Source organism: Gouania willdenowi, chromosome 16 (assembly GCF_900634775.1).
Source record: "Gouania willdenowi chromosome 16, fGouWil2.1, whole genome shotgun sequence".
NCBI lineage: Eukaryota > Metazoa > Chordata > Actinopteri > Blenniiformes > Gobiesocidae > Gouania > Gouania willdenowi.
In genome coordinates this window covers 20,565,673-20,592,483 of record NC_041059.1, presented here as the reverse complement: position 1 = coordinate 20,592,483, position 26,811 = coordinate 20,565,673, and the positions used below count along the sequence as shown (strand labels likewise).

General features: G+C 39.5%; 1 protein-coding gene across 5 annotated transcripts in view; it reads right to left on the bottom strand.

The window, feature by feature from the left end:
* LOC114477558 (RNA-binding motif, single-stranded-interacting protein 3-like) overlaps positions 1-26,811 on the bottom strand; it is a 132,818-nt gene that overhangs the window by 72,986 nt on the left and 33,021 nt on the right. For all 5 annotated transcript variants that reach the window (XM_028469930.1, XM_028469933.1, XM_028469931.1 and 2 more), the window contains exons 2-3: positions 14,074-14,261; positions 623-681 (exon numbers count right to left, since the gene is read on the bottom strand). In XM_028469930.1, coding sequence (XP_028325731.1) covers positions 623-681; positions 14,074-14,261 — 247 coding nt within the window. The remainder of the gene's footprint in view (positions 1-622; positions 682-14,073; positions 14,262-26,811) is intronic.

Sequence of the window (26,811 nt, the reverse complement as noted above, 5' to 3'; positions counted from 1 at the left end):
CTTGTTCAGACCACTCCAACAATCAAGCAGGCCCTCATCAGGAGCCACTTGAGTGAGCCTTAGTCATCATCCTGGTGATCTGAAACACATTGGAGCTGGTGTATGCTGTTTTTGCTTTTGATTTGTCCTACGGCAACAATTCCATCATCTTGTTTTCAAAAGCTGCCTAATTGAGTATGAAATTCTGATTTGAACATCTTAAAAAGTCAAACAGTAATAACGACACTTTCAAAGTGCATTATTTAGATGAAATAAAATGGTAAATGGACTGGGACTGTGCTGCCAGGCAAGGCGCTAATCAACCTTTGGGAGCAACTTAAGGTTCAGTGTCTTGCCCAAGGACACTTCGACACATAGACAGATAAAGCAATGGGATCAAACGCCCAACCTCTCGATCAAAAAATGACCCCTTTACCACCTGAGCCACAGTCGCCCAAATAAATATAGTGAATCTGTCAGCATGAACTCACACACAGCAAACACATACTGTATAGTATTATATGATTGACTTGTCTTCAAGCCTTTTAGCCCCAATAGCACCCAGTTGTCATTTACTGGTTTTCAGGAGAAACTTCAACAAGTATGTGGTTGTGTAAGAGCAGAAGAACAGTCACTAACTCACCTTTGCATTGATTGGTGTTTTTGTCCAATATAGCCTTTGTTGATACAATCTTCCCATATCTGCAAGAACAACAGAGAAACATGCTCAGTGCCTTGTAAGTCATCTAAAGTAATACGGGATTGTAACTCAGGTTGTGCTGGTACACATTTGTAAGGTTTGGTTAATGATGTCAGTTCATTTTCAAAATTGGTTCATGGAGGAAAGAAGATGTATCACCTAAAAAAAAAACGGTGCAAAATGATGACATTTGGATGTGATGTAGTTGTTGCCTCAAGTTTTAGGCTCCGCTGGCCAGTCTTTTTATGAGGGGTAACTGGGGTCAGGGGTCGACAACCTTAGAAGCTACTTAAGCCCTGCCCACCACGCAAACAGGAGGCTGAGATCCACAACTATAGATATGTTTATCTCTCTCTCTATAAATATATATATATATGTTAAGTGGTAACCCTGACTCAGGCTGCTATAAGGCTACCAATGTTCTGTTTGATGATGGAGACTGGTAGCGGTCTGTAAGAGTGGTTGAGAGAACGGTGGCCACTGGGTGACAGACCCGATGGGTAACTGACCTGCTGTGTGCCAACGTTTAGTGTCAGAGACAGAAACCCACCGGCGGTGCCAGGGCAAAGGGAGATGGCCACCTCTGTACCATGCTTCCAATCCATCCCCGAGGCAACACAGAAAATATCACCCATTATTTTCAATGCCACAGGTTTCCACAGATTGCCGATCCCTGATCTAGGTATCGCAGATTAGTTTGAGACCAGAAAACATGAATTATGGGTTAATTTTGTTCTCTTTATTGACCATAGAAGTGATTGTGAGTTCTCTGTCAGTTAACTTTGTAATTTATTTGCATCGGGTCCTTCTGTCATCTGCAAAGTGAGATAGGCCTGTTTGTGTAAAATGTATTTTAAATTAGCGATAATAAAAGTCACCTCACAGATTTGCTTAATTTAGATTTGTTCTAGTTACAATTTTAGCTTTGATTTACGAGCAAACCCTTTATTTTAATTGCCAATAACAGCTCTATTCGGTGAGTTTCTGTTCTGCAACCAAAACACATGCTGCACTAAGTCAAGTCGTGTTTTAGAAATGTGTCAAAAAATATGTTTCTTTAATTCTCCCACCATCTATCAAACTAATTTATCCATTTCCACTGCGACTAGGTTTCAACATACAGCGGTAGTTTATAATTAATGATAATGACCATCTTTATGACACCTAAATCTATTACGAGGGCCCACACGTTCACCGTTCATCAATCTTTTTGTTCTTTCTGCAAACTTTTATTTCTCGCCATGTAACTCTATGCTTGACACATCTGTCTCTCTCATAAGTTCACCTTCTTTCTTTTTCCTTCCATCTCACCTCCTTTTTACTGCTCTCTGTTCTCAGGTTTTAAAAATGAAGGTAATAATGTTTTCTCATCAGACACTGCTTTAAAAAAAAAGACAAAGGTGAGCCTGAGAAAGACTGGAGAAAGAGACGGACAGAAAAGGTTGAATAGCTAAGATTAACCTGGAAGACTACCTGACTCTGTGGATGAGACTTTTTAATTAATGTTTTCACACTGCTGCACAATGATTGACTGGATGCCTGAGCGACTATCAAACAGATTGACAACCCGACAAGCTGATTGATTGGCTAGCTGACTGACTAGTCGCTCCAGGTGAAGGAAAGAAGTATATTCCCTCAGAGAAAAAGCAGATAACAAATGGAAAGACAGCTGCAATTCAATGAGGATACAATGCGGGAGGCTGTGAGTAAAAAAAAAAAAAATAGTAGAGGGGGGGAAAAAGCAAGGATGAAAGAGAGAGACTCTGAGGAATGAGAAATAGACCAGGAAAGGAAGTGCAGTCAGTCAAAAGATAAAACAGACACAAGAAGGAAGCCAAGTAGTGAGGGGGGAGATGGAGCGATAGTAAGAGGTGTTTAATAAAGAAGAGATCATTTAGTTGTCACCATCAGGAGAGTCTCTGTCAGCCAACTGCTTCTGTCAGTGAGAAAAAGGAAACGCAGACTCGTCTGACAGCCTCACATCAAACTCTATTGGAACAGAAGACTTCAGAAATAAAGACAGAGAATGGCTTTAAAAGGCTGCTATCACACATAACATGACAGATGAGCAGCTTATGATCTGAAAATTGGCAGAGGGAAAATAACTGCTTTTTGCAAGCCAAAAATCAAACCCTCGAACAATACTCTGTCTTAACACATTTTCTATTGGGTAATTTAGGATATTTTTAGGGCATTTACACATTGTAAGGATGGTGACAGGCTGAAATCACATCTGATGTTTGCCTGGTACTTTTTTTTTTTTTTTTTAAACTCACAGTGGAGCTCAACACGATCTGTGGTGTCTGGCTTTGCTGAACCAATTCAAAGCTACGGACGTGGAAAGCACTGTGAAATAACATCGCTGGACTATTCGCCCACACATAAACACAACATTAAACACACACATTAATCTCCACAAAAGGCAACATCTCAGATAAACACACACACACACACACACACACACACACACACACGCACACACACACACACACACACACACACACAACACACACTGCAAATGGAACTGTGGCAAATTCAATATAAGTATGTTATGTTGCGACTTAAGTATCAAACCTGTGAGCATGGAAGCGTACAGGTGTGTGCTTGTGCTATCTGGTACGTGTGTGTTTGCTATAACAGCTTGCTAGTGTTTGCATGTGCTTAATACATGACAAATATCTCATGCAAGGATGTTTTTCCTATAACAGGGACACCTATTTTTCTTGAGCTGTGCATATGTGCGTGCAAGCACAAAGTATATAGAAATAAATGGGGAAAGAGAAAACAATGTCTTTGTTTTCCAGTTGTTGTTGTGTGTTTCAAACTGTTGCATACATTCACTTGTTGTCACTTTTGTTATGTCACTATGAAGGTAAAAAGATACACAGTAACATCATAATGGCTAAAATTATATAATCACCAACATGTTATCTAAAGAATGTGTCAAAAATGTTGTGATTTTGAGTTATTATACAGTTCAAAATTTAAAAAAAGCTCAAATGAGTAAAATTATTGTAAAGAAATGTCTCTATAGTAACATAACAATGGAAACAATTTCACTGACTCCAGCAGGCTAGAAAAGTGGGGTCCACACATGAGATATTTTATCTGTTATAGACCCCACACAAGAAGATATAAAATCAGGCATAGAACAGTTTTGTGTCACACTGTGTGGTTTACTTTGATAACTCCCAACACTTACACTCGCATGATCAAACATCTAACTAAAGATCTAATAACGGGATCAAATGCTGCGTTTTAAGCAACTCAGAACTCCGGATTTTCCCGACCTACTACTTGAAAATGACTTGGAACGCTGCCTAAAGTCAGAGCTTGTACTCGGTAAAGTTGGAGAAAAAAATCTAATATTATAGCGGTCAGCCATGTTTGAGATAAATTGATGTGCGGCTGCTGAACTCAGTTGAACTCAAATTGGATTTTTAAATTTTTTGCCAAGAAGCCAGCATTACGTGTCTCTCCGTCTGCTCGCTTCTTGATACATTTGGTTCCACGTCACAAATTACGAGGTCATGAGACGTCGCTTTCCCAACACAGTTTTGGTCTTAAATATTGAAGAAGTTTAATATTTATGATTGTTAGGGACGACCCGTTTCAGAGCCGATTATTAGGACAAATTCGCTCTTAGCACACCTCAGAGCACAGGATAATCTTATAGGATAATTTTGTAAAAATACTCCTTGGTTCGTCCTTGGTCGGGAAGCCCACTTGTCTTCATGTGTGCACCTCGCTTTAAGAAACACTGAACATTTACCATTTCAAATTGAAATATCATTGGCCTGCACTTCCCACTAACAAAGGGAAAGAGACACCAATGAAAACTGCAGAAGTCCTCAGAATAAACAAATTGATAGAGAGGGTTGTGTCGTGATTTCTTTCACCTCTTTTTCACTTTAATGCTTTCCACTGCTCATCCCCCCACCACCCCCTAAAATAATGGAATCAAGCTTCATTCCTTAAAACTACATAACAGCATTAAAGTTGTCAATCTTATTGTGTCAATCCGCATTGAAATTTGACAACAAAGGACTCTAAAACAAATTTGTAGTGGTGTATTAGAGCCAGATGTCAATTACTGACAGTGTTGCTAATGTATACCACGAACATGTGCATTTGTGTAAGTGTGGTGAAAAATGTAATGTCTGTCCTTATTTGGCTCATACAGTATCCAATTTGTGTTTTCTTTCCCTGTTTGAACACTATGGATTCACACTGCTTGACGTCTTCCCAACCACAGTAACCACCCACACATAGACAAACAGCAATAAAAGCTTCATCTTACCACTTTACAATGCCTGTGTGAGTATTGTGCAAAGTATATCTTTAGTGTTTGTGACTTGTTTCCATTATGTATTACACTGATTTATTTTTGTTTTTGTTTTTGCATTAGTATTCCCACTCTGTGTGTGGTTGCTCCTAATTGGGGATCCGATAAAGCTGTCTGGCCTCTTAAATCACCCCTTTTTTTCCTGTCTCGCTCAACAAAAAGAGAGAAGATTAGTAGACTGAGGTTCCAATGTCTTTCATTCATTCCCTTTATGTAGAGCAGAATGTTCAGGAGCTGTAAAGAAAAGCTTGGCCACATCTCCATGATCAGAGGGCAAAGTGCACAGCTTTGTGTCACAGTGAAATTTACTTCATCTGCTAAAATAGTTTTCCATGAAGTTTTAATCATAGACGTATGTTTGAAGATGCACAACTGAGGTTGGTTAAGACATTCAAGACGTTTTGCTGAAGCTAATGATTTATTCGGGTCAATACAGGGTGAACAAGCCACAATAAGCACAAGAACAATATCAGATCCAAACGTTTGCTGTACTTATAATCCAATATCAGGGTGTGCAATGTTCTACTTCAGCACTAAAGAATTATTTTCAGGGTTTGGCTTGTAGGAGTGAGGCAGAACAAAACTGTGGATTCAATAGAATCTCTTGGTTACACTTCATTGCAGGAAAGGCACAGGTCAAATATTCCATCATATTGTTCACAAGGAGTGGGCATGACAGGCAAGTACAGTGAACAAATGAAGTTTCAAAAAGTGTCACTTGTAAATGATCCAAAATGAACTTCAATCATCAAATACCAAGTACACTATAGCAACAAATGCTTATCTATGATACTCTGATGTTCTATCTCTCTATCCTGTTCTGTTCTCCTCTTTCTGTCCACTTACACCAAACATTCGAGGCACCTCTGAGCCTGGTTCTGCTGGAGATTTCTTCCCATTAAAAGGGAGTTTTTTCTCCCCACTGTAGCTGATGCTTTTACATGTGGATTTGGCATTTTATATTTAGCTTTTTATAGCGCTACAAGATGACTATTGTTGTAATTAGTGCTATATATTAAAAAAAAGTTGAATTGAATTATTTAGCCTAATGGCAGTTTTTTCTTTTGATAATGTCTGTATTTAGTGACTATGTTCAATTACAAAAAAAAATTCCACCAGTTCTTTAATCAAACTATTAGGTTATCCTGCTATTCATTGATATCATGTGCCAAATACAATGATGTGTCAATTCTCAAAGTAGCACAATAAAGGTGTTATTCCTTTTGATTTGCAAACTATTGCAACCAACAATATATTTTTAAGAAACAGTTTTAGTGTAGTAGTTAAATCATAGTGTAGGCCTCATAGATCAATGAATCAAGCACCATTTACTCCAACAAGAAAGAAAAAAAGGTCAAAAATGTTGCTTGAGAATTTGTTTTCATTAGTGATTTTAATAGATAAAAACATTGTGTGATTAATTAATTATTATCTGTAATTGATTAATCTAATAAATCTATTTTTAAATCTTACCTAAAAATTGCTGCGAAATGTCATCACCTTAAGGTATTTTCATTTAAATTACATTATTGTAGCATATCATAAGACTGATACATATATAACAAAGTGGCTTCATAAAATCATTTATTGTTTCTGTCAAAAGTCAACACTACAAGAAGTGCAATCATTTAAAGACAGCAATGCTTGTTTTGTTATTGCAATTAAATAAATGAATATATTTTATTCCATAATTGTGACCATCACCAGCCCTCCCTAAGGAAGGGTAAGAAACACTTTATTATAAGGAGGATATAAAAAGAGAGGGCAGTGTTACACCTAGGTGTGGGGGAAGGAAACAGGGAGTCAGGGTATAGAAAAAAGGCAGTGATACATCTTGGTGGTAGGGGAAGGGAACAGGGAAGAGGGAGTCAGGGTAGGAAATGGAAAGGGTGAGGAAGAGTTGACTGTTTTAAAGTGAGAGTGAGATGGGATGTTATAGTTGTGCATATTGTGTTGTGTAATTCGTACAGCCAGTCTGGTAACAAGTGTGGAGCTTAGGTATAATGGTGGAGGCTGTGGACAGAGGGAAGGAGTGAGTGGTAATACCTAAAACAGGTATTTGGCATCAACATGTCTAAGGTTAAGCCCAGTACAAGTTTTATCCCACAGCCCAAGGCATGCCATCATAGACCAATGTTTGTGCAAGAACCGCTTCTGCAAACCCAAGCACCGCCCTGGGCCTGAAGATGCAGCCAGGCCAGCAGAAAGAGCGGGGGCCAAGGAGCCCCAGGCCACCCCCCCATGACCGAGCAGCCCCCCAGACACCTTCGAGATCCCAAGCCGAGAGGCAGCCACAGCCCCCCACATACACACCGAAGAAAGCCCCAAGGAGCCAAGGACCCAGCACCTCCCGCCACCAACCCCAACCCTCAATCTCAAGGCCCCCCGCCAACACACAACCCCCCACCCCCACCCCCAGAGATTGGATCCCAGGCCAGAAAGAACTGGAACAGAAGCAGCACCGGCAACAGCCCGCCCAAGGACAACGGCCACATTCCCAGCCGCCTGGGAAACCAAGGGAACCCCTCAGAGCGCTCCATATCACCCTTCATCATTGTTGCTCACCTGATGAGCCTTAGTTGTTGTCAAAGTCAGGACCGCCCTCCCAAGGGCACCAGCCAGACCGTCATACCAGTATGCGGCGCGCACATCCCCGAGATGCAGACCCTGGCCCGGCAAAGCACCACCCAGACAGGGGTCACCCTGTGCTGCACTCGCAGGCATGCAAAGGCGCGGCCTGCGCCGCCCGCAAAGAGGGGCCCAGCCAGCAGGCCAAGCCCGCTTGAGCCTAAGGGCACCCCCCGGGACCGGGAACCCCCAAGGGCAAGCCTCTGGGCGACCACCGGCCGCCACCGCAAGAAGGAGGCACACCAACGGCACACACCAGGTGTGGTATAGCAGCCCCCAGCCAAGGGTGCTCGGACCCACCCATCGGCCCGCAGATAGCAGGACAAATCCACCAGGTGATCGACAGCGACCCCAACCACCGGAACAGCAAGGGCCACCCAACAGCAAACAGCATCATCTCGAACAGCATCATCTCGGCACAGACACTAGCACCTCCACAGCGCGCCCACCCCCCACATTCTAGTGGTCTCCGCTGTGATAAAAGTCACCCATCTCTGGGTTCCATTTATTCAGTGTTTCAGTAACAACTACGAGAAGGTAAAAACATGCTGCATTAAATGCTTTCCACATTAGTTTCCAACCACTGTAGTCTGTTTGCTAATACAGGATGTGATTATAGAATCTCTCCTAGTCCGTTCTGGTCAAACTGCCCTAGGCAGGCCAGATGCTATCGTACAGATAACATTTGCCAACGTCTCTTCTCAGAGGCTCCTTCATTGTTATGGTTTAGCGCGATCAGCTGTTGGGGGCTCGTCCAGGATCTAAATACATCAGATTGTGAGGTAAGTGCAGAAGTTTCCTTCTTAACATTTCAGATTGAAATCTGTACCTTGCCTGTTAAATGATTGACGAGCTAAAAAAAAACTTGATAAAATCTTACTTTGTGGTGGTGACATAGTGAGAAATTTTAAATTTTAAATTTTAAATTTTAAATTTTAAATTTTAAATTTTAAATTTTAAATTTTATTTTTCTATTTTTTTCCCCAAAACAAAAAAGAGATGTGAAGCAGTCAAGCATGAATGATCTAAATTTCTGATAAGATTTGTCTTGTTGCTGGAACACACAGTCTGTATTTTTTACTATAAATCTTAAGTGTAATTCGGGATTTTTGCCTTAAAATCCAGACAAAATGAGTGAATCCAACATTGGGCAGTGATTACAGCATATGGGAGAGGAGTCTGTATGGTACAGGTAGAAGACGTGACAAAAGGGGCGTGGCTAATAATTGTAACGTGACAAAAAAGGCAGAGCTAATAATTGTAATGTGAAAAAAGGGGTGGAGCTAATAATTACCACTTGACAAAAGGGGGCGGAGCTAATAATTGTAACGTTACAAAAGAGGCGTAGCTAATAATTGTAACGTGACAAAAGGGCCGGAGCAAACATTTGTCACGTGATTAAAAGGGCGCAGCTAATAGCCGCAACCTGACAAAAGGGGCGAAGCTAATTGTAACGTGACAAAAGAGGTGGAGCTAAAAATTGTAACGTGACAAAAGGGGCGAAGCTTATAATTGTCACGTGACAAAAAGGCGGAGCTAATAATTGTAACGTGACAAAATGGGCGGAGCTAATAATTGTAACTTGACAACAGGGGCGAAGCTAATAATTGTCGCATGACAAAAAGGCGGCGCTAATAATTGTCACGTGACAAAAGGGGTGGAGCTAATAATTATAATGTGATAAAAAAGGCAGAGCTAATAATTGTAACGTGACAAAAGGGGCAGAGCTAATAATTGTAATGCGACAAAAGGGGTGGAGCTAATAAATGTAATGTGATAAAAAAGGCTGAGCTAATAATTGTAACGTGACAAAAGGGGCAGAGCTAATAATTGTAATGCGACAAAAGGGGCAGAGCTAATAATTGCATCATGACAACAGAACGAACCTAATATTTATAACGTGACAAAAGGGGTGGAGCTAATATTTGTAATGTGACAAAAGGGGCAGAGCTAATAATTGTAACGTGACAACAGGGGCGAAGCTAATAATTGTCACATGACAAAAAGGCGGATCTAATAATTGTCACGTGACAAAAGGGGTGGAGCTAATAATTGTAACGTGGGCAAAGCCCCCCTTCCCCCCTACAAACTCAGCATATGCCAAGAGCCGCTCCCATAATCAAGGCATTTGAATCTCCCCCCTAGTGGCAGGTCAGTAAAAACCAGGGGGTTCAGTTAATCTTTAATGAAGTTTTAAGGGGAATTAAAATGTGTGAAAACATCACTCCACACTCTAATAAGGAGTATAAATTCCAGGGAATCAGGACTGCGCGTGTTCAGCGAGTCAGAATGCGCCCTCAATCAGTTTAGTGCATTTCCCTCTGATAAATATGTAAAGTAGGCAGATCTCTTAAGGGGAGCAAAATAATGGGAGGAGGACATGCAAATAAATTAATACAGTGGGCGCAATGGAATTTATCAAATCTGGAACTGTTTGCAGTGATTGTTTTAGCACCGGAAATAGTACGACTGACAAGCAGGTGCAAAAACACACACAAAGATACGCTGCAGTAAATGTTCACACAAAACACAGCGGGGATGAAAAAAAAAGGCTCCAGTTAACCTTTCTAGAATAGGAAAATAATTGAAATAAAACAATAGTCAATATTAACAGCCACTGAATGAGAAAATAAAGCGTGAGTAAAGTGTGTTAGGGAGAGGAAAAGCTTCACACCCGCGGCGGTGCGTGTGTGAAGTCTGGTGACGCTGCAGTGAAGAGAGGATGCTGTGCGCGCTATAGAAGCACTGCTTCAGTGATGTTTTGACCGTCAAACTCTGGTGTCGCGTTGATGAAAGGAGCATCAGGCCAGAATCAGCTGATCAAATGCATAACTTACGCAGTGATGGCACAATGTTCACATATGAGAGAGTGGTGACAGCGCTGCTCGAGGGCTCAGACCTGCTGGATGATGGTCAGTAGATCATGTTAAAATGGTGCTGATTGACAGACTGTGTTGTTGCATTAACTCAGATCAATGGCACCGACAGATCAATAGGACGGTTTCTGTCCAAATCTGCCTATTTTTCATGGACTGACCAGAGCCACATTAAAATAAGGGAGAAAAATATCACTAGGTTTTTCTTTGTTTATTAAGTTTTCTACATGATTAAATGTTTGTGCAGCAGAAAACAGAGAAGTCCATCTGCCGCCAATTTAACTTCCTCAAATGTCATTGTGTGCTTCTGTGCACTCACGTCTCCACATTGTGCGAGCAAAACACTCATTTAAATAGGGCGGTCTCCACCACTTCTGCATGTGCACTAATCATTGCCGCAATCTCAGTGAATTCTTCGCAGCAACCCTTAATTTCAGATCTTAGTGAATCTGCCCCTTTATCCGGTTACCTCTGATTCATCAGCCAGAATGATTTGCTCAATGATAACAGTAACAATTGTTAGCTTTTAAACTATTGTTTAGATAGATCACACTGCCACTATCACTTTAGCTGCTATAAGTCACTCTCATTCTGTTTTGAGTCCTTGGTTTTAGTTTGCATGACCCAGGTTCCCCGTTTTTAATGTGTAGTCTCGGCAAAACATGTAGCCTTAATTTGATCTCTTGGCTAAATTCAAGCCATATGCTACTTTTCAACGAAACGACTTGAAACCAGACAGACAAATGGTGCTAAATGCTTTGTTTCAAAGCAAAGCTAGGAGTTTTGAAACAGACATGACGCTAACACAGACGGACAACAAGTGTGAGGAAGAGACAAATTGCCCTTGTGTTGTACTTTGGATTCTGCTCACGTTCAGCTCTGTCCCCAGACGTTAAAAGTGTGTCCATAGTTTGGGCGACCAAGGGAGTGATGGGAAATGTCAGCTGACAACAGCACTTTTCACTGACACTCGCAGAACTGGCACCGAGACAGAGAGAGGGGATGGTGGGTCGAAGGAGGGGACAGTGAAAGCGACTGGTACAGAGGAAATGGGGGGGAAGGGGGGGGGGTGACTGCAAGGAGGGACAGAGGATGATAGACAGAGGTCATCTTTGGTAACAGTGAGAATGTGAATGACACTGGGGAATGTGTGTGTATGCGTTTCTCAGCAGGGAAAAGATGGACTGATTTATCAATAAATTTAACTCTGAGGATGAATGAAATGCCTGTTTGTGTGTTAAATGGACCTTGTGTTGCTGTGTGACAGGAAACCACCACTGGAGACTGCTTCCTAAAAGCTGGGGAGGATTTGATCCCAACATTACAACTGCTGCCCAATAACACAAACAGTCCCATAAACCCCCTCCCACCATGACCTTTCCTAAATGTTGCTGGCCACTTGGCACACTGACCAGACCTCTAATGAAACTTTTATTGGACCGCATTTTTCACCCAGATTCAGAATGCTTTCAGGCTTGTGCTGCAATACAACAGAGGTAGTGTGTGCATATATTTGAATGCGGGTCTTCACATTTTATACATACCTTTATTTCTTAAGACAATGATTCACTCAATTGGCTAGAAATGTATGTAGATCATTGATGCTTGTAGTGACAAATGAGCATTTATTATAGTGTATAGTAACCTATATAACATCGCTGTCCATCCATAGAAATGTGACTAGGTTTTGGCTGCTGGCAGGGTTGGGGTCACTTATAATTGTAATCGTGTAATTGATAATTAATTTGATAATTAATTACAATTGTGGCGTAATTATAATTGTAATTGTAATTTTAAAAATCTGTTGCTGTCGTAAATTGTAATTGAGTTTAGATCATTGACTTTTGTAATTGCCATGAAAATTCTGTAACAAATGTCAATGAGAATTTAAGGGAAAACTGGGGAACCATGTTACAGTTCTATGTACAGTTCAACACATATGTAGTTAACAATTATTAAATATGTTTCATATCAAGCTTTACCACATTTTATCATTAAAAAAATTTAAACCTGGGATATACTGACACAAAAATGGCTCAGACGCCCACAACAAAATTATTAAAACCCATATTATTGATTGCTGTTAATGATTATATCAGCATACCTTATAAATTAGTAATAGATCATGAATAAGCTGTTAGTAAACTACTTACTAATGACTAGTTAAGTATCAGTTAAAAAATTAAATAAAATAGGCATAAACCGCTATGGATTTTTTAGGGCCGATGCGGATACCATTTTTTTTCCATCAGCCTTAGCCAATAACCGATACGGACCGCCGATTTTCCTGAGCCGATATTTGGAGCCAATACTACTTTTGCTCCATCAATTTACATCATAAAAATGACACAATGATGATAACAAATGGTACGAGTCTCAATTTTTAAAAAGGAACATTTATTGAAATTAACAAAGGTGAGGAAGAATGACAAGTCAAAAATATTTAACAAATATTAAAAACAAGTGCTGTAGAACAAGAAGAAGTAAAAAAAAATAATATTTCTGCTCTCTGTAAATAATGCGGATCGGCGAACGCAGCCGCCCTCATCGGCCGATGCCGATACACGTAAAAAACGCAAAAATCGGCCGATGATATTGGTCTATCACTAGTTATAAATCATTAACATACAGTTAACATGTAATTTATAAATTGTTAACAGCTTGTAAATGATCTACTGGCTATCTATAAGGCACAGTTATAAATCCTTAACAAACACTTAGTTAATGAGTTATTTATTGCTTGTTGAATATTTTCTCACAGTTTATTATCTTTTATCTATTATTATTATTAAAGTGTTATTATAAAGTGTTATCGAACATTTCAAATAACCACATAAGAAACTATATCAAGGGCGACACAAAGTGCAACAGTAACATATGAGGCTTTTAATAAAAGAAAGAAGACTGCGAGAAGGGAATTGGATCGTCTTCTTGTCTTTAATATGTTTGTAGGGATTGAGTCTTAAATCCCACCAGCAGCAAGTTTTTCACTCCGCTACTTTCTATATTAATCCTGCAGAGCCGTAAATATTACTACAACTAAAAACTTTAGAGGGGTAGCGAATAGCATTGGAATTGCTGCCATAAAATAATGGGTGCATTCACAGAGCCATGTTTTATTACTGGTATTTTGACACGTTTGTAGCAGTTACAATATTAATACCAGATACTGTGTATATCGTGAACCTTTGTTGAATCAGCCAGTGTCTTAGAGGCATAAAAGCTGTGCTGATGGATGCGAGGATGCGTTTGCCTGTCCTTGAGTGTTCAGCTGACGCACTGCAGAGGGGGACGGATGTGCTATAGGCTTAGCTGAGTTGTGTTTTTTCCTCTGAGGAAGTGAAGAGGAAGAACACAGAGGTCAAGAGCAAACTGTTGATGCTCATTATAAGCTTCTGTTGGACTCATGAGGAATGAACTGAACGGAGCAGGATTGAACTACACTCTGAGGCTTTGTGTGTTATTGCAGATGGTAAAATAAAAAAGAACAGAACAGAATAGAACAGGGATAAACACATTATAATAAATAGAACATTGGAACTCACGGCTGACAGAGTTTGATGAGGTCTTGGTCAGTGGTGGCAGGCAGCAGGCCTCGGATGTACAAGTTGGTCTTACTAAGTTGCTCCATTAGCCCTCCTCCATGACCTCCTCCTCCTCCTCCTCCTCCTCCTCCTCCTGTTGTACCAGGGCTGGGCGGAGCCATGTGTGGAGGGGGAGGAGCATAGGACTGCTGCAAGTGGCAGAAATTGAAAAGAAGAAAGGAAAACATAATTTACATGTGTAGAAATTTAATTTTGTGCAGCTTCCAAAACAAATCCCTAAAAATTGCATTTCAAGAAATATGAAGGAACAGAACACAATTCACAAAATAACTCCCAAAATACACAAATCGACAGCAAAATGGAGTACACAAAAAAATCCTAAAATACACAAAATGTCTCAAAAAACACAAAATGACAACAAAAACAGACACAACAACCACTTAAACAAACAAAATGACGGCAAAAACACAAACAACAACACATTACAGAATAGCTCCAAAGACACAAACTGTCAATCAAAATGACAACAAAAACAAAAAACAGAAAGTGACCCCAAAAATACACAAATCGACAACATATGTAAATGCAGGAAATCACAGAAGAATAAACAAGAACACAAAAAATGACTAAAAACTGACAAAACAACCAAATAACAATCAGATACAGATACAATCACATTTTTGTGGCCCCTGTTGTCATAGAGTTGACATTTGTGTCTGCTGGTGATTAGAATACCAAGTTCAACTTAAAGGATTTGAATCAATAAGTATTTATTTTGTTTTTTATAACAAAAAAAGAAAGACCAAAAGTTGGGCAATTTATCTAGAAATAAACAATGCTTTTGAAAAAAAGTTCCTATTTTGATTGACTGGGCATTTCAGAATGATTTTGCCATTTCAGAGAATGTAAACCAAACTGTGCATTTAACTTGTTTTATTGTAATTATTTCCTTCATTCTGGTGCAAAAAACTTCTCATTCAATGCCTTTATTGCTTCAAAATGACCTCTGCAGTCTAATAACACATCTAACCAAATGGCTTATTAATAAGATGAATATTTCTGGAAAGGAAGATATTGAGTTTAAAGATGAATGATTGTCTGACAATGATGATAAGCTATTCAGGCAAACTGCAGGGTTAGGTAGAGGGGAGTAAACAGGCTTGAGGGTCCCTATGACAACAGTGTTCACAACACTGTCTGCTGCATTGATTTTAGAGGCATTTTTAGCCAAAACAGCCAAACAGCTTTGGTCCCACTGCTGGAAAGTAAATGGAATACTGCTGCACTTTGAGACGATTACAGGCCAAGCATTGGAAAGAGACAGGAAAAGCAAAGGAGAGAAGCAAGAAGCACAAGGCACATGTGCTCTCTATGTGTGAGTGTGCATGTGCCTCGATCATGTCTTTACAAAAATGTAAGTGAGTGAGTTAAACGGGTTTGAGTCGGTATTAAAGGATAACGACAGTCTGTCGCCATGGAGCAACATAGAGCCTGAGCCAAGTCTGATATTAATCCAATACCTGTTTTCCTTCAAAAAGCACAGCACTCCTGACACATGATCACATACACACACATGCCAAAGATCCAAAAGTATGATATCTTTCAAATATGCACATGCACCATCAAAATCTCAGTAGAAAGACAAAAAAAAAAAAAAAAAAACTGCCCGTAGAGCGTCTTTAGTCTTTGTAACAAATCCCACTCTATAGTTTATGTAGTTACTAACTACACTGATTCCCTCAATGTATTGTCTGACAAAAATCTCAAATATTATATGTAGTTTTATTAAACTAAGTTCCATTTTTATTGTTTGAGTAATATCAAGCACTATTCTAGCATTTAGCGTTTGCTCTAAACAATGTTTCTAAAGAGTTTATCATTAAGTCAAACCTATTTTCACTTCAAATTCATTTTTAAAAATGTCTAATTTTTAGCCAAACCCTAAGTAGCAATTTCTTTCAAAAAATAAAAAATAAATGAATGTTGCATGATTGTGATAAACACAGGGAGTAGATGTGTGCTTCCAAATATGACAGAGGAATTTGTCGGGAGCCAACAATTAGTTATATGGTTATGTTACAACAAGTGCCCAGGCCTGTCTGTGAGTCCACTCTTAAAACATAATGTTATATATTTTGTACTGATTGCAATATGATTACTTGTATTTTGAAATAAATTTCAATGGAACTGAATTATGTGTATGGGCTGCAATTAAAGGTCAGAGAACCAATCAGAATGCATGAAACTCGCCAGGCATTTGGCCCCAGGGGGAACCCAGGCCAGCCCATGCCCCGGACGGGTTCCTGTGTTGTTTCTGGATGGGTCGCCGCCGTCCAAGAACAACAACACCGTTCCTTAATGCCAAGAAAACAGAAGATGACGCTTCCAGCCACTGCAGCAGGCCTCAGTCACATCAGTCCAGGAGCACCATGCCTCAAGCCAGGTGCCCAACATGGGGACCACACAGGGTGAGGGCCAAATTCATTTGTATGGATTTTCATACACAAGGTAAATCAAATGGCTGCTGCGGCTCCTGCAAGGGGCCACAAACACCAACTTAAAGGGGTAGTATTATGAAAAAATCACTTTATAATAGTTTTGCTACAGTGATATACACTCATTATAGCCTCATTCAGAGGGTCAAAGTTGAAAAAGTTCTGTTTCCTCCCTCCCTTGTTATTCCACATTTTGCAAAAAGGGGAAACTCCTCCTCCTAACAATCCTGGCTCCGCCTACCCTACATAAAAATGTAAACTCCTCCCTCTCAAACTAACTCACAGGTAAAACAAACAATGCAAAGGCAGGTTGATATTACAGTTAATATCACAGTTAATATTTTTACGTTAAGTTTAAAGATGATCTGAAGAGCACCATGAGCGCTCACAATCAGTTTCATTTTTATCAGCCGTTATATCGTCTCGTATCGCCTTTATGGGATGATCTGTTTGTGACCCAATGCGACGCAGCATATAGGACAAAACAATGCACTATCATCTTAAATGGATTATTTCTGTGGTCAGAAGAGGTGAGAAGGAGAAGAAAGCGACTGTTAATGATTTACTCTTCTGCTTCTGTGATAAACACACACGTTGAAGCAGCACGTGTGTTTACGCCCACTCGTGCATATGCATGAAGGCCCAAAAAACAGCCTGTTTTTAGGAGAGGTCTGAAAGTGACTTTTCAGAGGGCTAAAACTCCAGAAAACAGGCAAGTTTGGGAAAATAAACCTCAAATACTATGTTGTTGGGGTTCTTGGAACAAATGGAGACAAATAGCTTAATATTGGACCTTTAACCCCCCACTCCACCAAGCCCAGTCACCACACCACCAAGATGGACCCCCACCCACACACCTCACAACCATAAAAAGGCCTCACCACCACCCTGTCATGGTGCTTCTCCATTCCATGATGAAGAAGCACTTCCCCTTATGTGTTGTAAGTGGATATATGAGGTGTAATTAAAATTTGAGGATGTGTTGAGAAAGGCAGGCAGGAATGAACACATGCCCCCCCCCCCCCACCCAGAAAGTGCAGCACGTGTCCATCCCCAGCACTCATTAGTATGGCTGTATGCAGTGCATGTAAATGAGAGGGCAGATGCCATCCCCTCCCAGTGGTGGTGTTATCATGCTGCAATGTGTTAAAGACGTCATTAAGTATTTTTTTTTTTTTTTTTTTTTACCATAAATAGATTGGAATTTGAATGAAGGGAAAAATACTTTAAACATGCACATTGAGCAATGTCCATGTTTGACATGTTTTGTTTGCATTTTTGATCATTATCAATACAACTAAAATAGCTGCAAAAATAACTATAAAGACTATCCGTTAGCTATTATACCCTGACTGCATGTCCTACAAAACATGTACGTTTTTGAGGATATTTGAAAAAATATGTTAGCGGTGATAGCTTTGCCTGTATATTTATCAGATCTCTTCTAAATGGAGCATCAGTAGTCCAATCCTTTTAGGGTTCACCTCAGAACTAACATGGACATGTTAAAAGTTATTGCACACCTTCAGAAATATGGGAAATTTCACAACTCAATTAAGCTGCTTTGGCGCTAAACAGGGACCTATATAACATGAGAGTGATTAGTGTTTTTACAAACCAACAGTAAAAGTAACAGATTACAAGTACTCTAGCGACTGTAATTGAGTTGCTTCTATGGATACTTGTACTTTTTTGAGAATTAGTAATTTTACTTGTACTTAAGTATGTTTTGAAAGAAGTAATTAATTACATTTCTAACCCAAATGTCACTGAGTTGATAATTTTTTTTTGTTTTTGTTTTAAAATGATCAACAGACATTGTGAAACTCCAAAAAACATTAAATGATCAAACAACCATAGCCACCCAACCAGATTAAACGTAATGCATAACGCCAAAACAGCGTTGATTTTTAAAAGTTCATATATGTAGCTATACTTAGAGCCTGAGAATTTTTTTTAAAATTTTGACTCAAATTCATTGGTGTTGTTTAATTTAAAAACAAATTTTACATTTTGACGAACCTTTTATTTTATAGAGAGGCATCTGTGCAAAATAAATGATCTCATCCAACGTTTATACAGTACATGAGATGTTTACTGTATGCAAGGGAACCACAAGCTAGATTTATTACCAAATAAACATGGTGGGTGAAAGTATAAAGTATTTTTTACTTTGAGTACTATTTACAGTAACTGAGCTGCTTTTTACTTGTACTTGAGTATTTTATGTATGACTTACTTGTACTTGAGTACAATTTCAATAAAGTAACAGTACTACTTCAGTAGGATATATTAGTACACCTTTGCACACAGTTTATGTGCAATACATTCAAATGTACAAAATCTTCATCCTTAAACTTGCGTTACTGACATATCCACACAGACTTGATCAAAGGGCCTTGCTAAGGGAAGCTCTTCTTCTACTCCAATTTCTGTAGCTGTCAGAGTCAGACAATGTAGGTAATGTGTCAGTACATTTTAAAACATTTAACAGTGAATTACTGTCTCGCATCCTTCTCCTCCCTCTTGCCTCCGTTGTTTACTGACAGTTTAACTTTAACATCCCTTCTGTTCGCCTCAATCATGCCACTTTCCACATACCAAAGCAGAACTCTACTTCTCCGCTCGCCTTCCTTTTCTTTTGCTTCCTTTTATTCTTTTTTTTTTAAAGGATTAGTTCGCAGACGCAGTGTGCAGACAGAAGGCTGTCTCTCAGCTGGTATTGTTGACACACTGAGTACAGTAAAGCAGCTATCACTGTGGAGAAAGAGGCTAAAAGGCAGCAACAAAACCTCACTCAAAGGAAACACATTCATGGGCCTATTCTCAACACAGACACGTCACAGAACATTGGTCCACCATGTGACAGGATCCTACTGCTTATCACTGTATGAGCTCATGTCTGTCTGCATTATTCCAAAGGCTTAGCAGTGAGTAAATGAAAATGTCAGGGTGATTTTTAAATCGTAGACAAAATCCAGACAAAATGAAAGAATAATTAGGATAGGTTTAATCTCAGAATCAAGAGGCAATTTGGCTATTAGAGTCGAATAAAGAATTTGATTCATTGTAGTCAGGTAATAACACCAAGTGTGTAAAAACGAAATAGAGCATTAAGAATTAAGATTGAGTCAAGTGTTACTAACTATAGCGATTTATATATTTTCACAAATGAATTTCATGCTTCAGAGAATAATCTATGAAAAAAAGAAAAAAAAAATCCATATTACACAGGAAATGAGCAGGGCAGCTAACAGGCCCTTAGAGTTGGTTTCCCTTCTAAATTAAATTTTTCATTATATAGAGTCGAAGTAGCACTTTAATAGCATTTCAGTCACCTTCAATTAAACATGCATTGCTCTTATTTTCTCTGTAATGCCTCTGAAGAAAGTCCCTCAGCTGCTGTGCCTGTATGCCAAAGGATGGGGGTGTTCTACTGGTGCCTCTGATAAGCCCAGCTCACATTAGGTGCAAGGACGGTGTGCACATTGCACTGGATGCTTTATGTCTCATGATCATCTGGGTTTTAGGTTGCCACAGGGATAAGTTGCTTTAGTAGCAAAGCCTGATTGTTTTATGATACTTCAATGTGTGCTTTTTTCCTTTCATTGGCCACGATTACATGACGTTTTTTAATTCGGAATATGTTATTCCAAATTAAATAATTCAGAATTAAAGTGTTCTGCGTGTGTTTACATGGAAATAGTAAATTCGGAATTGAGGTTTACATGGGAAACCTGTTTATTCGGCTTTAGTTAATTCAGCTTTAGGTCTGGGGGTTGGGAAGGCTCTCATTGGACAGGGGGCAAACATGAGGCATCACGTCTATTGGGAGAAGCACACAACAAACATTTGATTGTAACACAGAACACCACACATAAGAATTGTTTTCACTTTTATTTTGATTGTAGTTTTGAAGCTCGACAATAACACACGGTTTCAGTTTGGAACACGGAGCGGAAGAGAGATAGGAACTAATCACTGGTAAAAAGTCCAGCAAAACAATCACCAGGAATAAATAGTTGCTCCCTAGTAAAGATAGTAGCGCTAACAACTGGTAAAATGATAAACTGGTGATATTACAGCCTGTGAATAGAGTACGGGGACGCATTTACTCTGCCTCCGGGTCCTAGTGCCAGCCGTCTGGTGAAGCCTGCTCCATTTACCAAGGTCGTGTGTGTTTAATAAATCCGCGTGTGTCCGTGTGAAAGTTTGCATGTTTATGCCTCCGTCCATCCACCCTTTTCATTATATCCATGTCTTTTAAGGCTCTTATTAAATAGGCTCAGTTGGAGTCCGGGCTGCCGCCATCTTGGATTATGTTGTCACCAGTCATTGCTGCAAGTCGCGGAAGCGCTGAACGACCCAAATTAACTTAAAGCGGAATTATTCAAATTAAGTGTTTACAAGGAAGAGGAATTATCTCATTCGGAATTCAAATCGGAATAAACCAGCCTCTTAATTCAGATTTAAGTTTAATTCGGAATTAAATTTGCATGAGGAATTAACTGTTTACAAGGGAGTGGTGGCCTAGTGGTTAAGGACGCTGGGCTTGTAATCGGAGGGTTGCCGGTTCAAGCCTCACCGGGGCCGTCACTGTGGGATGTTGAGCAAGTCCCTTAACCCCAAAACTGCTCCCCAGGCGCCGCAAAATGGCTGCCGACTGCTCCTCAGGGATGGGTTAAGTGCAGAAGACAAATTCCAATAATGTACTAACATTACATGGCCAATTAAAGGCGAAAGCCCCGATTTAATTTAATTTAATAATTTAAACAAGGTCAGGTTAAAGAGGAATTAACTTTTATTCCGCTTTAAAGAGTAATTAAAGCTCCCATGTAAACGTGGTCATTGTGAATAGTATGTTAATTTTAGGTTTTGTTTTTTCAGACAAGGTTTTTCAGGGAATTTTTATTTAATTTATAAAAATTTCCTGAAAAGCCTCGTCGGAACTATTACATGGAAGTCAAGTGAAACTTCAAAGGAAACATCAAAGGCGATCAACAGAACTTTCCTGACAAAGCCTGGCAGTTGTACGGTGGCCCTGAGGTGCAAACCACATAGAAAAACAGAACATGTGTTTTTTTTCAACTTGTGGTTGTGTTTTGCGAATTGTTGTTGTGTTTAGTGATTTGTTGTTGTGGTTTGCACTTTAGGGTCACCGAACTGTTGACAGTCGAAACATGTCGGGAAATAAAAAATTACCTGCGAATCAGAATTGACCAAATAGCTCACACAATCGTCAAGAGACAGGTTCATTGAACCATACAAATGATGGGTTCTGCATTTGGCCGTCCAATCATTGTGATATAAATGTTTTTAAACTGTGGGAGGAAGCCGCAGAGCCCCATAAAAAAAAAAAAACACACACACACACACAAACAAGCACAACATGCAAACTAACACACAGAAGGGTTCCAGAAATCAACATCCATTGCCGTCCTGATGTGAGGCTAACCACCACTACACCACTCTCTCTGTACAAAGTGACACAGCCAAATTCTATTTCTATTTCGATTTTCTGTCGCAATATTGATGTAATGAATCTTTTATTTACTGGTCACAGCACAGCTAGCAAAAATATCAAGCGGAACATGATGAAAGCTGCAATAACCCACGACACATCACATAACGGAATTCAGTAAGAATTATGAAAATAAATCTTCATATCATAGATTGCTAATAGGGTGGGACGATGAAGCGAGTTTACGATACGATACAATACACGATAATAAGCTCACAATAGCGATACATTATTTTAAAGAAAAAAGAAAAAAATTGCAATTGGACGAACAACTATCCTTTTATTTGACTTTTACTCAGTCAAATACTTACTATTGTTATCACTTTTTAATCTCAATAGGAATCACATTTAGGTTTTCTCAATACAAGGGAAGATTGTAGTTGGAATTCATTAGTTAAGGAGAAGAGGTAGGAGTTTAGAAGTTTCATTATAGATATAAATCTCAATTGTGTTATTTCAAATAAAGTCTCACCAGAAACACAATTCTGGGTTAAATTTCCTAATGCAAAATGCACCACAGGCACATTTATTAACAAACAGTTGCACAATATGTGCCACTTTTGGCTTTTTCTCCTATAAGAGACAGCATTCTGTTGTTTGGCTTGTTTAGAGGAAGGTCTGGGTTAGGACGCACTCAGCAATCCACAAACTGTGCTTTTCATGCTGTTCTGAGAAGTAGTGAAAGCAGCAACACCTAAAATAAGAGCTATAAAAAAAAAAAAAAAAATATATATATATATATATATATATCTTGAATCTCGATATATCGCCCAGCTCTACTCTTCTCGCTCCTTTTCAAATATGTATTAGATGTATTATGTTTAAATGTTTTTTTCCATATTTATTTTTTATCTGGATTTCAACCATCCAATGTGCAGGTGAAAAATGTACCGTAATCTACAGATGATACAGAAAACAATTTCTTACAAAAAGGCTTGAGCAAGACTAATCTCTTTCACCAGCATCTACAACAGCAGCACAAGAAACAATAAAAAGAGTGTGTTAAACTGTGTGCTACAACCCATAACATGAAGTCCATCCAGGTCCCTGCCCTTAAACAAGCAAACACATCATAGCAGTTCTGCTACGCCCTCGTAGACATTGCCACTTCAAGAAATCGGCTGACAATTTTCTGCCTACACCAATATTTCTGTGAGACATACTCCAACTAACACAATCACTGCTCCTTCTCATACGTGAAAAACTAAAAATATGCAACTTTTTCAAACACGCTCAACTCATTCCTAAAATTGAAAGCCACAAAGTAATAATAAACAAAGGCAAAGATGATGGAAGACATTATCTTCAAGACAATTGGAAAAGAGTGTAGCAAACAGAATGAAGACAAGGTATAGGAAAGGGATTGGCTGATTGAGGGGCAGAAGAAACAAACAAACGAGGGACATGAAAGGACAACACAGGGGCCTTCTTTCTCCTTTTTGGGTGGGGTCGGCCTCGCTCAGATTAAAATAATACCACCAAAATGCAATAGTGAGATCACTCCAACAAATTAAGTTGCCTGAGCTGATGAGTTTTTGTCCGACTTCTTGTAAAGACAACAAATCATCACACGCCCATAAAACCAGACTGTCTAAACATTATGACGATGGCGCCTTTTGATTGAAAGACGGGAAATAGAATCTACTTTTCATTGGATAAAACAAGCAGTTACTTGAACTTTTAAATTACATGTATTCAGATTAGGAAAGAAAAAAGTGCAGTTTATTCTATGTTTACTTAATGGCACACTGTGTAAGTTTTAGCCACTAGGGGGCGCTAGACCGGATATTTTCACGCAAGCTCCCCTAGTGGTCACAAGTGCAGCAGCACTGTCTTTTGATTGTGTATGCAGACAGTAGTTGACCTGTAACTGGGGGGGCCCATAGACTGTAGCCACGGCGCGAGCCCAGCCCCGCTTTGCACCCCAGCCCTTAGAGCCAATCCTTATCCCAAAGTTATGGATCTGACTTGCCGACTTCCCTTACTAAAGAATCCATGTTTAACTCAACTATCACGGCGATTAGTGCACCATTAACCCTACACGTAACGACCATATTGTTCTCTTTTAGCTGTAAACAGAGGCTAAACTCGTTTCAGCTGCCCACAGCAATGGCGCCGGGTCGGGTCTGTTGTGACGTCACGTCGGAACTATAGTATATATATCCGAACCTGTGGTCACGTGACTGCCGTAAAGTGAAACGTTCTCCAGGCATTCTGCAGGTCACATGACCTGGCCAAAGTCGGTCAGGAATCATTTAAAATAACTCATATGGATCAACTTTTTAGGTTAAAAAGTCTGCGGTGTGCCTTTAAAAAAAAAAAAAGGCCTTTTCAAGGCGGCAGACCTAAAGTTCACCTACAGTTTTCTAAGCATGAAGCAAAAGAATGTGTTGACTGGAAGGTGAACGATAAGCCATAAGTTACATTTCCAAATGTAGCTTTTTTTATGTACAATGATGATGATGAATGAACAGCAGTGAAATCACTTATTTTGGCTTACATAAACTCATTAGCAGAGTTTTATTTATTTTTCAAACTTTATTTTTTCCTCTTCTGAAGCCAAAAGGATATTAATATTGTAATTTGAGCCTCTCTACATTTGCAGAACTCCAAAAAAAAAAAAAACCTGGATTTCAATTTTTTCCAGCGTGTCTGCGAGTTTCATCAGCCCAAGTTTTAGATCAGTGTGAGGTCAAACAAAATAGAAGAATTCCACTTTAATTAAAGTGCTGAAACTGAGCACATCACAATATCATCTTTGTGACCTACTTTACATGACATGAAAACAGTGGTGCAACCAAAAGACTTGCATTTGTTAGCTTTTTAATCTATATACTTAAATCATTTAAAATAATACCACAAGGAGAAAATTATGTTGTTCTCCATGTTTCCTTCTCTCACTCGTTCTCGTCACTTCCCCAATCTGCTTCCTTTAAAACACTCTGCATGTCTCCTTCTTGGTTCAGGTCATCTAGGTGGCTTCCCTGTGGAACAACATGTTCTTGCTCTACACTTAGCCATCACTTGTGTTTATAACAGCACGACAGGATCAACAACACTTAGACTGCTGTAAACAGGTTGCACACGCATCCCATGAGGACATGTAGTTTAAACTTGCTGCTCACCGACCCGCTGGGAGATGAGGAGATGATGGAGAGTGACTGTGGTGGGTTGCTCAACTCTACGAGGAGCAGAGACTGTGCTAATGAGGAGGTCGTAATTGGATCCATGGACTGTGTGAAAACATGCAGGCTAAACTAATTTTTTTCTGTAATGTTTTGCTATGTCACTCCTCTGGGAGTCTATTGTTCTTGGAAATTGGTCCACGCAGAGGACAGCCTCTGTATTTGTAACTTTTACTTACAATATGTAAAACATTTGATCTACTTAGTTTTGTAATTAAAAGTTTGGTTCAATCAGCAAAAAAAAAATAGAAAGATGATAAAGCTATTTAGAATCAGAATTTAAAATGTGTGTAATGATTGTTTAAAGGTCCCATGTCATGCTATTTTTCACCCATCTCCATTTGTTCTAAGAACCCCAAAAACATAATTAGGTTTATTTTCCCAAACTTGCCTGTTTTCCAGAGTTTTACCCTCTGAAAAGTCACTTTCTGAGCAACTTGCGGCCAACTTATGCATATTCATGTAGTGGGCGTGTCTATAGACGGGACACTGACTTCCTCCTCCCCGCACATAGGTGACATAGGGCCAGAGGACGGCCCGCCCTCCTCCCACCCACTCCGTAGCCGAGTTCATGCTGCTTTATAAACACGAGACAGAGCGTGGGGGCGGGGCGTTCACCGGTACATGCATAGACTGTAGAAAATACACACATAGCACTGCGCGAAGGACGCTGAAATCCACACCTTCGTGGGCGTGTTTGTTTACATGTCAATCACGGCAGAGAGCTTCCTGGAGGCGTGGCTTCTCTAGCTCAGTGCCGCGTCAAATACGTCATCAAAGTGAGAACGCGTCATCAAATTAGAGCGAGGTGTTTGTGCTCACCCTGCAGTAAGAAAGGAGCAAATCATCCTCTGACTAATGATTGAGGGAATCAATGAAAAAAAACACTTTGACCATGTGTATGAAGCCTAAATAGTACTTTGATGACTTTTAAAGCACAGAAAAGTCAATTTAGCCTAATATGGGACCTTTAAAGCTGCTGATGTGCTGACTCACAAGCTTGCCCCATCATTGTCACAATATTGATTCCATTCTGTGACCTTGATTATGTTTTAAATTGGTAAATATTTTCTGATTGTGTATTAAATAAATGTGAATTATTTTGTTTATTCCTATTTGTTAAATCTGGAATCTCGTGTGTGTGTGTGTGTGTGTGTGTGTGTTTGCGTGTGTGTGTGTGTGCGCGCAGAACTAAAAAGGAATCCAAATGAAAAAAGTGGTTTTGTCCTCCGATTTAAAGGTTTACTCCTCGTTTAACAGGATACTTTTTTGAAGTGTTCATCAACAAGACAATAAACCTTACATTTCTTGAAGAACAATCAAGTTGCAATATACTTCTTTTTATGTAGTCTCCATATGTGCAAAGTCTGACATTTTCTGCCTCAGATTAACTCATTGTCATCCTTTTATCCTCTAAAAATATCTAAGCACTGAATATAATAAATTAAAAATACCATACAAGCTACAGTCAAACAAACACAACATACAGTAATGTCCTCTCGAGACTATTTTGATGCTTTGTTTGACTCTAAGATGT